The 12,171-nt window shown below is 47.3% G+C and overlaps 1 protein-coding gene and 1 long non-coding RNA gene across 7 annotated transcripts in view; one reads left to right on the top strand and one right to left on the bottom strand.

The window, feature by feature from the left end:
- The window catches only part of LOC135236970 (uncharacterized), a 13,788-nt gene continuing 1,617 nt past the window's right edge, over window positions 1–12,171 (bottom strand). For 2 of the 3 annotated variants that reach the window (XR_010324721.1, XR_010324723.1), the window contains exons 2-3: window positions 12,017–12,126; window positions 1–1,025 (exon numbers count right to left, since the gene is read on the bottom strand). This is a non-coding gene — a long non-coding RNA (uncharacterized LOC135236970). The remainder of the gene's footprint in view (window positions 1,026–12,016; window positions 12,127–12,171) is intronic. The other variant, XR_010324722.1, reaches the window with a different exon arrangement.
- Window positions 1,024–10,633, top strand: zbtb38 (zinc finger and BTB domain containing 38). 4 transcript variants are annotated; one of them, XM_064303623.1, is made up of 3 exons: window positions 1,024–1,324; window positions 3,765–3,872; window positions 6,172–10,633. In XM_064303623.1, exon 3 carries the CDS (start codon window positions 6,178–6,180, stop codon window positions 9,739–9,741), a length of 3,564 nt encoding a protein of 1,187 aa, XP_064159693.1. In that variant the 5' UTR covers window positions 1,024–1,324; window positions 3,765–3,872; window positions 6,172–6,177; the 3' UTR covers window positions 9,742–10,633. The 4 variants fall into 4 exon arrangements, with proteins under 4 accessions (XP_064159693.1, XP_064159692.1, XP_064159690.1 ...); XM_064303624.1 differs by lacking the exon at window positions 1,024–1,324 and adding an exon at window positions 2,016–2,153; XM_064303622.1 differs by lacking the exon at window positions 3,765–3,872.

Consider the following 12,171-nt stretch of genomic DNA (forward strand, 5'->3'; position numbering starts at 1 on the left):
TTTAAGGTTTTGTTGTTATGTATTTGACAGACATCAAACTGTAAAAACACAGCAATTACATGCACATATATACAACTCGAAAAGACAGCACATTCTCATATATACATAGCACTGCAGTTCCTTGGGCAACTAGATACTCTGGGGTGCTGGCTGACTCCATCCACATACATACACACCCCTGTTGGCACTTCACCAACTTGAACAGTCCATACATTCCTCCTCTCTCTCTCATTCTGACTCTCTGTCTCTCTCTCTCAACACTCATTCTCTCTCTCTCATTCCCTGCCTTGCTCTCTCTCTCTCTCTCTCATTCTCTCTTTCTGACTCTCTCTCTCCCTCTGTCCTCCAGCGTGTGCAGAAGCAGGCAGAAGATGCTGAGCTTCATCTCTGGTCCCCCTCCAGCCATTAGTCTGCATTACCCACCAGTACTGCCACTGTATGCATTTATGCATGCGGCTGAGTCTCCAGCCATTATTGTGACTGAGAGTATGAATGCATAATGCAGAGTAAGTGTGCGCGCGTGAGGGAGGCGTTTGTGCGGCAGGCTGTACGAGGCGTGCGGCGGTGCTGCTGCTGCGCGCGTGTTTGACGGGGCGTGTGCGATCTCTTCTGAACGTGTGGCTGCATTTCTCACGGTGGCGGGAGCTCCTGCGAGGCGGCGGGCGGCGCTAGCGCTGCGTTTTTGTATCGCCGCGGTGCGCCGTGGCTCAGCTCAGCGATGACGTGCAGCCGGGCTCCCAGCCTCTGCGCGACGCCGCTGCGATGTAGCGAAGCTGCTCTGCACTCTGTCTGCGCGCAGCCATGCTGAATAAAGTTCCCTCTTCCTGCTTGGCTGCAGACTGCTCCGGTCACCCAGCCCGCTCGGAAGCAGAATCCGGCTATTTTTAAACCTCCGTGCAGTGCAGCTCCTTCACGGGGTGGTTTGGCCAGTGGTTCGGGAACCGGACAAGGGGCGCAGGGTGGGCAAGACAAGATCTGGCCAGCCCCAGGACCTGAAGTCTTCAGAGAGAGGAGGAGGAAGGAGGCTGGAAAAGGAGAGAGAGAGAGAGAGAGAGAGAGAGAGAAAGAGAGAGAGAGAGAGAGAGAGAGAAGGGGCAAGAGAGAGAGAGGCAGAGAGAGAAGCTCTGCCTTTAACAGCACCACTGAGCAGCAACGAGTCTCATCAAAAAAAACAAAAAAAAAAACCTGCTACTTTCACCTCCAGTTTCCAATACAGTTTTGTTTTTGTTTTTTGCTGTACAGCACGCAAACAGTAGCAGAAGAATACGGCATGGTATCGTTTTCCGCGCACATTCTGCACCAAGGTTTTCTCTGATTTTCTCAGGTACGTTCTGCACGTTTTTCACCATAAACAACCATTTTTACCGACGAAAAGATACACATGCAGGGTGCACGGGTGCGAGGTCCCGTGGCTTTGACTCAGATCGATCTATATTTTCGCTCTTTCTTTGACTGGACAGCTTGTATTCTACTGTGCCGCTTGTCATGCCTGTGGTAAACAGTACATGGGATTTTTTTATTTTTCGCTTAGTTTCGCCAGCATTCACTGCGTGTTATTTCGAGGAAAGAAGGGTGTGGCCAAGTGGACGCCGCTCATGACAAATATAAAATTTCCGCACAATAAGAGGACGATGAACACTAAAACGGGACGAACAAAAAAATCCTTTCCTGAATAATCCGCAATGTTTGAGTCAGAGGCGTTTGCTGGCGAAACTGAGTTTCATAAACGTCAGAAAGCAGGGTGGAATATTGAGCGAGGCGAGGGCAGTCGTCAAAGGGACGTTTCTCGCGGCGGCTGTCTCCAGTGCGTTGCGTTCTGACTGCAGTTGCCCACGTACGTACATAGATAACGCAGGCACTCGCGCACAGGCACGGACGCAGACGCGCAGACAAAGACGAGCCTGCGTGGCGGACGGGTGGCGGTGAAGAGCGGCACGGCGCTGGCAGACGGTCCCTCAGACGGCGCTGAGCGCGAGGGAGACGCCATCCCCGGCCGCTTAATGCAGCCGCCTGCAGTTCAGCTGAATCCCAATAAGTGCTGCGCCACAGCATGTTGCCGTGACAACGGAGGCCTGTCAGAAGCGGGGTGGGCAAGGCTGGCGGTTGTTTTCGCAGCGATCAGACCGCTGTGCCTCCCTCTCGCCGGCTGGATGGTAATGCTGATTCACAGCTCAGTTATAATATTAATAACAGCAACAGAAACGTAAGAAAACAGCTCATAATGACGGCAAGCGTGTATCCTCTTACAAATGGCCTTCTGTAGTAATGCAAATTGTATTTATTGATACCGTTGTTCACCTTTAAATTCCGTTGTTTATACAAGTGCATGTATAGGTGTGCTGTTTTTGCCTCGAAGCAAAAGAAAAAGAGAATAACGGTCTGAATGGAACAAAGTGATGGGATTCCGCCGTCTGCGAGTGTGTGTAGGTGTGTGTGTGTGTGCGCGTACGTGTGGCGATTAGTGCAAAGCGTACGATGGGGGCTGGTGTCTCAGGGTGAACCGCGTTGCGTTTTGCTGTGTAATTCATGTAAAGCTCCTGTGCGTAGACTCGTTTGAAAAGCACAGGCAGCTCTGTCGTTCTCGGCAGCATCCCCCTGCTTTGCTAAGGGCAGCCAACAGAAACACTACGACCTAAAAACCTCCATCTGACCGAGCCGCTGTGCGGAGGAGAAAACTGGTGAGGCATTGCGCAGTTGAAGAAGAGATCTGGATTGATTGGGGGGGGGGGGAAGTGTATAGAAGTAGCATCGGAGCATGCTATGGAGTGAGAAATTTTAGGATGGGACAGAGACAAATGGACCCTCTCTACTGGCAGCCATTTTACCTCCCTTCAGGTCTCCCACATACAGGGCTAAAATGGCTGCCACGTTCGAAGGAGGCACTTGCTGTGGTTCCAACGCAAGCAACTGCGCAACGCCTGCGATGATACGATCGCAACGCAACAAAACCAAACCACACGAAGACAACTGCGCAGTGTCCGAAATAGCACCGCCAACAACGCGCTTTCTTACATCTTCATCCATCAGGTCACGCTGCTTCGGTGAATGGGATGGTTAGGAGTGGGTGGGGGCTGGCATAACCACAGATCGGTAAAATGTTAAATGCCTTCATCCAGAAAGCAGCGTCTTGATACCGTGCACCAAATATTAGACAAACGTGGGCGTCAGAGCGTCTGATCCGGAAAACTGAAAAACAGACTAGGCGGAAGAACATGCCCAGTTATTCAGAGCGATGACTCATGAGATTCTCTGATCCCTCTATAAGATCAGCCAGGAATAACATATATTCACATCTAACTAACTATTTTTTTTATTCTGGCATGTAAAATAAAGCTTGGGTAACTCGCACTAGACGGCGAGTCAGACAGAAAGGCGTGCCGTCCCCTTTGGCTGTTTCTTTATGCGCGCTGATAATTCAGCACAGCGTCGGTCCGTTTTTCATTATGACGACAGATGTTTGGGAGGGGCCCGTGAATCGACACCAGCCGTCACACCAGATACCACAGAACACCGGCGATTTCCATCCAAACTGTGTGCTCCTGCAGCCATTTTTGTACTGAGTGGAACAATGCTGACAATAACCACTACAAGAATTGTAGAAAATAATGACAATAGGGTTTTCTGTCTGCAATCTCCAGGGACTGGGGATCCATGAAAAACAAAATTATGAAGAGGGATGATAAATAAATAAAATTCAGATGCTTCTGGATAGTTTAAGAAGAGATTAATACAGAGTTCCATAAGGGTTTCTGGTGTCTTGATAGATCAAGATACAAGGACCTGGATAAAGCTGCCGATTCTGCCTGACAGCCAAGAGACTGAGACTGTCTTTCTCTGTGTGATAACCGGTGAAAGACAGGCAAGCTCACAGCGTAAGTTACTCTCACAATATTTTAAGTTACTCTCGCAGTAAGCTGTGGTGAATTAAATTGTTTTTCTTGGTGTGAATGATGGTGAATGGCACCCCATCTCTCATCTGTGTCAGAACAATGGGGAATAGCAGACATTTACTTTCATCAGAGCAGCAGTGATGGAGAATGGCAGAATGACACTTTGTGAAAGTGATAGTGAATGAGGACCATCTCCGCCCTGTGGCCTAGACTCAGTCTGTGCGCAAGAGCAATGAATAAATTAGCTCCTGTGTGAGAGTGCTGGTGAACAGATCTCTCTAAGAGTGAGAGTGCTACTGTGTGAGAGTAATAGATAACAACAGAGATTGAGTGAGAGCGATGGTCAGTGTCAGTAATGCCTTTCTTTCTCTTTGTGATGGAGTGATGGCGAATCACAATAATTCTGTCTCTTTGCAGTTTCTAACACAGGAAAACACTGACCCACTTCACTGAGCAGCAGATCACACATCGAGGCAGGAAGTGCTGCTGTCATTGATTTCCTCTCATTTGTTTAGTAGCTATATCAGAGGAAATACATCTGCAGTCATCATAAAGGCAAACTATGAATGACGGCGTGAACAAACAAATACACATTTATACAGTTACCTAGCTCATGCAGCTCTGTGTCTGCAGAGTGAAACAAAAGAGGGCTTGTAATTATCTGTGTTTCGGTTTTGTGTGTGTGTGTGTGTCCTTTGATAGAATTAGGATTTATTTCCAATGAAGACAGGAAACTCATCCTGCGTTGTTGTTATTTATAATTTCTCCTAGTGGTGAATGACCTGCTACAAAGGGACAAAGTACTGCCTTTATTTGAAAATTAATATGAACTAATGCTGGTCTACTTAAATTACACTTTTTCAGTCACAGCTGATATCTCGCAATAGATTTAATCAAATATTTGCTCTTTGTGTCCTTTACATTGCCATTTGTGTTCTAATGAAGAAAAATGCCTGTGTTAAGTGCTACTTGTTGTTATAATGGCTTGCTGAAACAAAGCTTTTCTTGATTTAAAATTCATGTTGAGTCATTCGGAAACTATGATCAGAATGAAATCTGCATCTTAAAATAACTAAAATACTGAAGTCTTTGACCTACTTTATGGTGAAATTAGCATGTTTTAATATCCTAAATATCTTAGTTTGATGCATATTAAATGTCATAAATATGTCTGTTTGATGCATTAGTCGTCAAGATTACTTATTACTTAATATCTTTATGCCAAATAATTTTCTAGTTTTGGTTTCTCCCACATGTGTAATTGAGTTTAACTGTTTAATTAATCTTTATAACCACAGCTGTGCAGTGCAGAAAAGATCCCACTTTAAATAAATAGGAACCAGCAACTCAGTAATCAGGTACAAGGTTCTGGGGTGACAGCAGAATTTAACAATATCACTCTGACTAGAAAAAATTTAGAAGAGAAAAATCCAATGGCATTCTAAATTGTTGAGTGAAATCTCAGTATGACAAACTGAAGCCCTTATGTCATCCTTCTTTGGAATTGTGCAAATAGGTTTTGGCCACAGAAGCAGAGCACAAAGGAGGGTGACAGGTTTCATTAAGAGCTACTGCCATCTAGTGTAGCAAAACAAGAATGGGCTCTCCAAGCAGTCCTTCCATCACGCAAGGCTTATCAGGGCTGTTTGCATGTATTTGTATAGTCCCCTGCTCTGAACACCTGCATTATTCAAATATCCAACATATCTGCAAATAATTAATAGCAGAAAATTGTATGCTTTCAATATTCTTCATATTTTTTACTGTTATGGAAACATATACGTGAAATGTATTTATTTAATCAAGGAGCCAAGAGCACGGAAACAGAGGGCTACAGAGTTTGCTGGTTTACCACTGCCTCAGTTTATCACTGTTTCATTACGTTTTTACTTTAATAGGCACTGCAGGTATATAAATCTGTTATTTATTTAACTCTAAACTCTAAAGCCTGCAGGATGTTAAGCCACCATTACAGCACTTCACAATCCCAGCTTTACATGTGCCCACTGAGTATCACTAGCTGTTTCGACTCTTTCTGTAGCACTCTTGTCTATGATTATATCCTCACTTCTCCGGTTCTCACAGGTTAACATGAATCTGATTTGATGCATTTACTGTAATTGCACCAAAATGTTTTGAATAAACTGCAATGCAAAACTCTATTGATTACTATTTTTTCTCATTCCTACCAGTTTGTCCAGTGAAGACATAGCGCATTGCTCAGATAATGCATGAGTATTATGATTTCTAAGTATCTGTTTTTCATTCCCCCTACCTGCAGTGGGCAATGGTGTCTCCGAGCACACGAGAGCCAATGGACAGCACGCACCCCCAGGCGGTCCTCGCTGGCCTAAATGAGCAGCGCACGCAGGGCTTGTTCTGCGACGTCACCATCGTGGTGGAAGACGTCAAGTTCCGAGCCCACAGAAATGTGCTGGCTGCCTCCTGCGGATACTTCCGCGATGCCTTTTCCACACCAGATGGTCCAGCGTCCACATCTGGTCAGGTTCTGGAGCTGCTGGATCTTCGGTCCGAGGTCTTTGCCAGCATCCTCAACTTCATCTACAGCTCCAAGATGGCATCTGCCAGCGCAGAGGACACTAGGTCCCTGGTGGCAGCTGGTAAGAAGCTGGGCATCCCCTTCCTGGAGAAGCTAGTAGCACCGGATAGGCTGCAGAACCAGACCATTTCCCAGACTCGAGCGTCCCCCGGGCCTCGCCTTCTGAAGAAGGAGACCAGCCGTTTGGAGGAGCCAGAAGGTACCAGCGGCCCGCGGATCACCAACGCCTTCTCCATCACGGAGGCGGGTGCCGACAATGACCCGTTCACCCCGCTGGACCTGCGACGCGACGGGCAGAGGGCAGCGGACCAGGGGCACCTCCCAGCCACGAGCGTGGCCACCACAGAGAGCGAGCCCGCGCACACGCTATCGGAACACTCCTACGCCGTGAGCCAAATGCGCAAGGCCACCGAGCACAATGAGAACAGCGCAGGAGATGGCAAGACGGACAGCGCACACACACACGTGGCTCCCACACCGCAGGCTACAGAGAGCCGCGGCCCACTCAAAAAGCGCCATAAGCTCAGAGGCACCCTCCTCAAAAGCACACCTGCCGCACCTGCTGAACCTGGCGCACCTGCCGAGGCTTCCGGCAGCTGTTATGCCCCCCTGAGCACTTCAGTCACCCATGTGACATCATCATCAGTCCCATCATCCTTGAGCTCAGACACCCAGAAAAATACTATAACAGCACCACCAAGTGAAGATTCATCCACAAAAGAGTCGAGTCCTCCTCCTCTTACCCCATCAGTAAAGCCCAATGCTCCTGCCCACCGCTGTGAGTACTGCCCTGAGACCTTCAGCAACAAAGCAGTCCTCAACATTCACATGCAGATCCACAAAAGGAGGTTTGTGAGCCATTTGTTCTGCAAGTTCTGTCGCAGGAAATTCATGCATTTGAAACGACTGCGCAACCACGAGCAGGTGTGCACCAAAGTCCAGAGACCTTCACCAGAGCAGGAAAATGACAACACAGAGATAAACTTCCCTACAGAAAGCATCTCCCCCATAGAGGACAGTCCACTCCCTGCACACCAACCTAACGCGCTTGCCTCAAACGCCCCCCTGAACCTCCCCGAAGTGCAGCAGGAGGTGGAGAGGGGCCTGAGGACCGCTGTGGGCCAGAGGAGGGTGTACCCATGCGGCGTGTGTAAACGAGCATACGTGACTATCTCCAGCCTGAGACGGCATGAAAATGTGCACTCGTGGCAGAGGGCGTACCCCTGTCATTACTGCAATAAGGTCTTTGCTCTGGCGGAGTACCGCACCAAGCATGAGATCTGGCACACGGGGGAGCGCCGCTACCAGTGCATCTTCTGCCTCGAGACCTTCATGACCTACTACATCCTGAAGAACCACCAGAAGTCCTTCCACGGGATCGACCCCCGACTGGCAGTGAACAAGAAGTCCGCTTCAACGGTGAACGGTGGCTTCAAGGGCAGCGTTTACCCCATCAAGCTCTACAGACTTCTCCCCATGAAATTTCGAAAGAGGCGGTACAAGACGTACAGCCAAACCTTCCCGGAGGAGGCAGAACGCAATGAGCAGATGTTCCCTGCTCCTCTGAGCTGCAGCTCCCCCTCAGCTACCTTTGAGGAGAACCTAGCAGCGGTAAACACTGACACGGTTTGCGGTGTGGGACAGCCCATATTCTCCATGCCCGTGACCTTTATGGCTACCCCAAAGGTAATCGCCTCAGTGACACCTCGCATCAATTTTGATCAGTCGTGTGTTCAGGGAGAAACTCAGCCTATGCCCTCTGAAGCTGAGGAGTACGTCAGGACATCCATGGACACCCAGATACAGACCCCCCTGGCAGCTGCTGGCCAAAAGGGTCCATCGGTGATCAGCTACGGGCGCAGACTTCCCTCAGTCCCAATGCAGACCAACAGGGCTTCCTCCGTCATTGTCCATGGCAACAACAATGCATCAACAGCTTTTAAGGACTCTGACGACCAGTCTTTGCCATACAGAGATATGAACCCTGACAGCCCTATGGAAGCAGAAAACAGGTTGGGGGAACTCTCGGCTGCTGCCCAGACTATTGAAGCGTTAGCTAGCCAGCTGTTTTTGCCTGGAAGTAACAGCAGCACACTTGAGAAGTCTGATGGAAAGAAAACGGAGACGTACATTGCCAAGCCTGCGTGTCCGGGCACGTCCATTGACAGCCCAGTGCTGCCCCTCTGCCAGATCACGGTGAAAATCGGCGACGAGGCAATCATCCGCCGGAGGATCAAGGGTTCTAAACTCTTTCCAAGGAAGAAGAGGAGGAGTCGCTGGAGCCAGGTGGAGGACGAAAGCCAGAGTAACTCAACGGAAACATCCGACAAGAGCCCGAGTCTGCGCCTGCGGACAGAAATCACTTCCATCATAGAGACAGAGCCGTATGATGATTTGACTGACCGTGACACAGCTGACCAGCTCTGGCGTCCATATTACAGGTACAAACCCAAAAAAAGGACAAAAAAACTGAGATCAAAAGACAGGAAAAGCAATCGAGGCAGACAGCTTGGGCGGCCCTTAAAGGAGGTCACACGGGCAACTGGGCCTAAGGATGTGACAGAGTATCTGGAGGCACCATTAGAACCAGTGGAGACGAGGAAACACCTCAGAAAAAGCACACAGAAGAAGACGTACACCTGCGACATCTGCAAGAACCCCTTCTTCAGCCTGTCCACCCTACGGTCACATGTGATTGGCTGCCACCCCTACTTCTGCCGGACTTGTGGGAAACAGTGCCCCCCCGGGGAGGCAGCCAGCCCCCACTGCCCCTTCCCAGAAGACGGTGGGGACTTTGTATGCAAGAGCTGCATGGAGGACGGCTCCTGCTTTGACAACTCCGCCAGAAGCCCAAACATGGAGAAGCGCTACCGCTGCTCCTTCTGCCCACAGCGGTTCCTATACCTCGCCACCAAGAAGAGTCATGAGAGGAAGCATGTAGAGAAGCATGGGAAGGGGTACAACTGCTATTACTGCCCTATGATCTGCAAAACCCCCATTTCCCTGGGTGCACACCAGAAAAGGCACTTCATAAAGACAGAGCAGGAAGTGGAAGAGCAGGAGGAGGTAGAAAGCAAAGCATCAGCTAGGTTAAAATTGGAAAGGTGGGAGAACCTAGAAATCGATGCCTCTGTAGCCCCTAAACTGGAGGACCAGATGGAGATAAATAGCAACGGACACTATCAGGAATTTAAGCACCTCCGTACAAAAATGCTCAAGTCACCTCTTCTAGACACGTCTTTTCCCAAGTTGCCACCAGAGCTGCCTCAGGACCAACGCCAGCACAGCTAAGAGGCCGTTCCAAAATGGATTCTACACCAGAGATCAAAGAAGCACGGGCAAGATGCTGTGGGTGGACAGGCCTGCGACAATAACAGGAGCCTTTCAGCTACTTTAGGAACTAACAGCCGCTGCAGTTCAGGGCAGATGTCTCCTTCTTGTGTGACAAACGCATCTCCGCCCAGCAGCAAGAGATGCTACTTTCCAAAGTCAGAGATCCAGCACTCATGCAAAGCGAAGGCATCATTTCACTCCCTCTACTGAAAAGAGTGGAAGGAACTTCAGCAGAGTAGAAATGGTGGCACTGCAAACATGACGTGACATGAATGTTCAATAAGACAATAGTCCTATTTTCTTTACAGGATCACCACAGAAGGCACCAAACTGGATAGCTATGTAATAGAAAATATTTTTATTCACTCTGAAAATGCAACTGGAACTTTTTCTTTTTTTAAAGAGATGTTGTTTTTATTTTTATAGGCTTCATTGGTCAGTTTGGGACCAGCTAATGTATCGCTCCCAGTTTTCTTCCCGTTTTGTAATCTATGCAGTACTATATGTTAAATGTATATTGATAGTTGCACTTTGTGTGAATAATAGCTGCTAAGTGACCATATTTTCACAAGAATAACATGATTTACTTCATTGTACAGAAACTTTACTTATTTTTGTTATTTTTTTTGTTGATAAAGCAGCTCACTTAAGTAAAAACATTTCTAAACAATATTGTATTTGAAGGTTTGTAGGTTCTGATTTTATCAGTTACCATTATACCATTAAATTGATGGGAATTGCATATAATTACAGTCTACTGTATAACCAATACGTACAATTCCAGAGCACATTGTCAACTATGAAGAATGAATTGTCTGACAGTATGAAAATAAACCTTTGGGATACTTTACTACCTGTATTTTATTTGTGAAATGTGCTGCACCATCATGTATTCAGGGTAAACATGGGGATTTTCCTGGTATTGCTTTCACAGCTGGTGCAGAGTTGTTCAGGTCCTAAAAGCCCTGATACACAAAACAGTCCTCAGGCGCTAACTGGAACCGGGGGAACGGGTCCAGTGCATTGTGTGTTTATTCGATTCTTCTGCACTCTCATTTGGAGCCATTTATTTGTCTGCTGGAGACCACGGGGCCCATCCATGTGAGAAACTCATTCCCCTACAATCTTTCAGCAAAACGCATAGCTCTGGCTCCACCCCCCTAACAGAACGGCCAGATGTGCCTTGCTCCCTGCTGCACCATGGCTTCTGATTGATGCTCTGACGCAGAAACATATGTATTCATACACCTCCAGAACTTTCCTAAAGGTGGCCTGTATTCGCATCTCAGCTAATGATCACCCAACATTCCCCACAGTCACATTTTGAGGTCACAATGGATGGGCGGTGACTAACCAGTAAAGGGCAGAGAATCATTGGTGGACTTTTTTAAAAAGAACTTTAAAAACCCCTCAGCAACAATTATTTGAGATTAGTAGGCTTACTATGCACACTTCACTTAAACGAAACTCACTTTCTGAGTACTGATCTGTGATGGTGCAAAGAAGGGGTTTGAAATGAATCCACTAACATCCAGAATCATAAGAGCAGAGTCTCATAGCTCTCTCTGAAGAAACACTGGTGCTCCATGATTTGTTAAGTCATTAGGTTAATATTTTAAGTAAGTATACGGGTGATGTCCAAACAGTGGGATAAATACATTAAAGATGATTTACACTAAACCAGACTGCAGTGGATATACTGTTGTTCAGCAATAAGCAAAAGTAAACAGAAGAATCTGAAGAACTACCAGAATGCCTCTAATACCTGTGTTTAAGCTACTGAAAGAAGAGACATTGTATTGTTGTTACCAATGAGACAGGATGATGTGCAGTCAATGAAAATATAGAATCACGAAGATGTTTTTGGTAAAGGATCTCTTCAGATTCAATTTCATCATCCGCAGCAAGAATATTGTTTCTCCTGGCAGACATTAAATTAATAATACATTTCCTGGCAACGATGACAAAAGCATGAATCTAGCTGGCTAACTAGCAAAACAATACCAGCGAACAATTACTAGTTAGTTAGCAAACACAATGGCCATCACTAGATACAGAAACAACTACTACTAGTAGATACAGTCTACTACTATGCACATGCTACAAGTTTATGTGCACCAGCAAGCTAACAATCCAGCAAGCCAGTATAGGCTATGTTCTATTATAAACAAGGACACACAGCGTCATTGATGCGAAGCACCACTGTTACGTAGCACCCCCAAAGTTCACCTACCTGAGCACTAATAATCCCCCTTGAATCTTTAGCCTGATAAACGTGAGTCTGTCAGTCAGTCAGTCAGTCAGTCAGCAAGTTATGAGCCAGGTCCATGAGGTGCTTCACATCTGAAAAGGGCCAGTATGATTTAGTGAGCTATCTAGTAAGCCATG

Source organism: Anguilla rostrata, chromosome 12 (genome assembly GCF_018555375.3).
Source record: "Anguilla rostrata isolate EN2019 chromosome 12, ASM1855537v3, whole genome shotgun sequence".
NCBI lineage: Eukaryota > Metazoa > Chordata > Actinopteri > Anguilliformes > Anguillidae > Anguilla > Anguilla rostrata.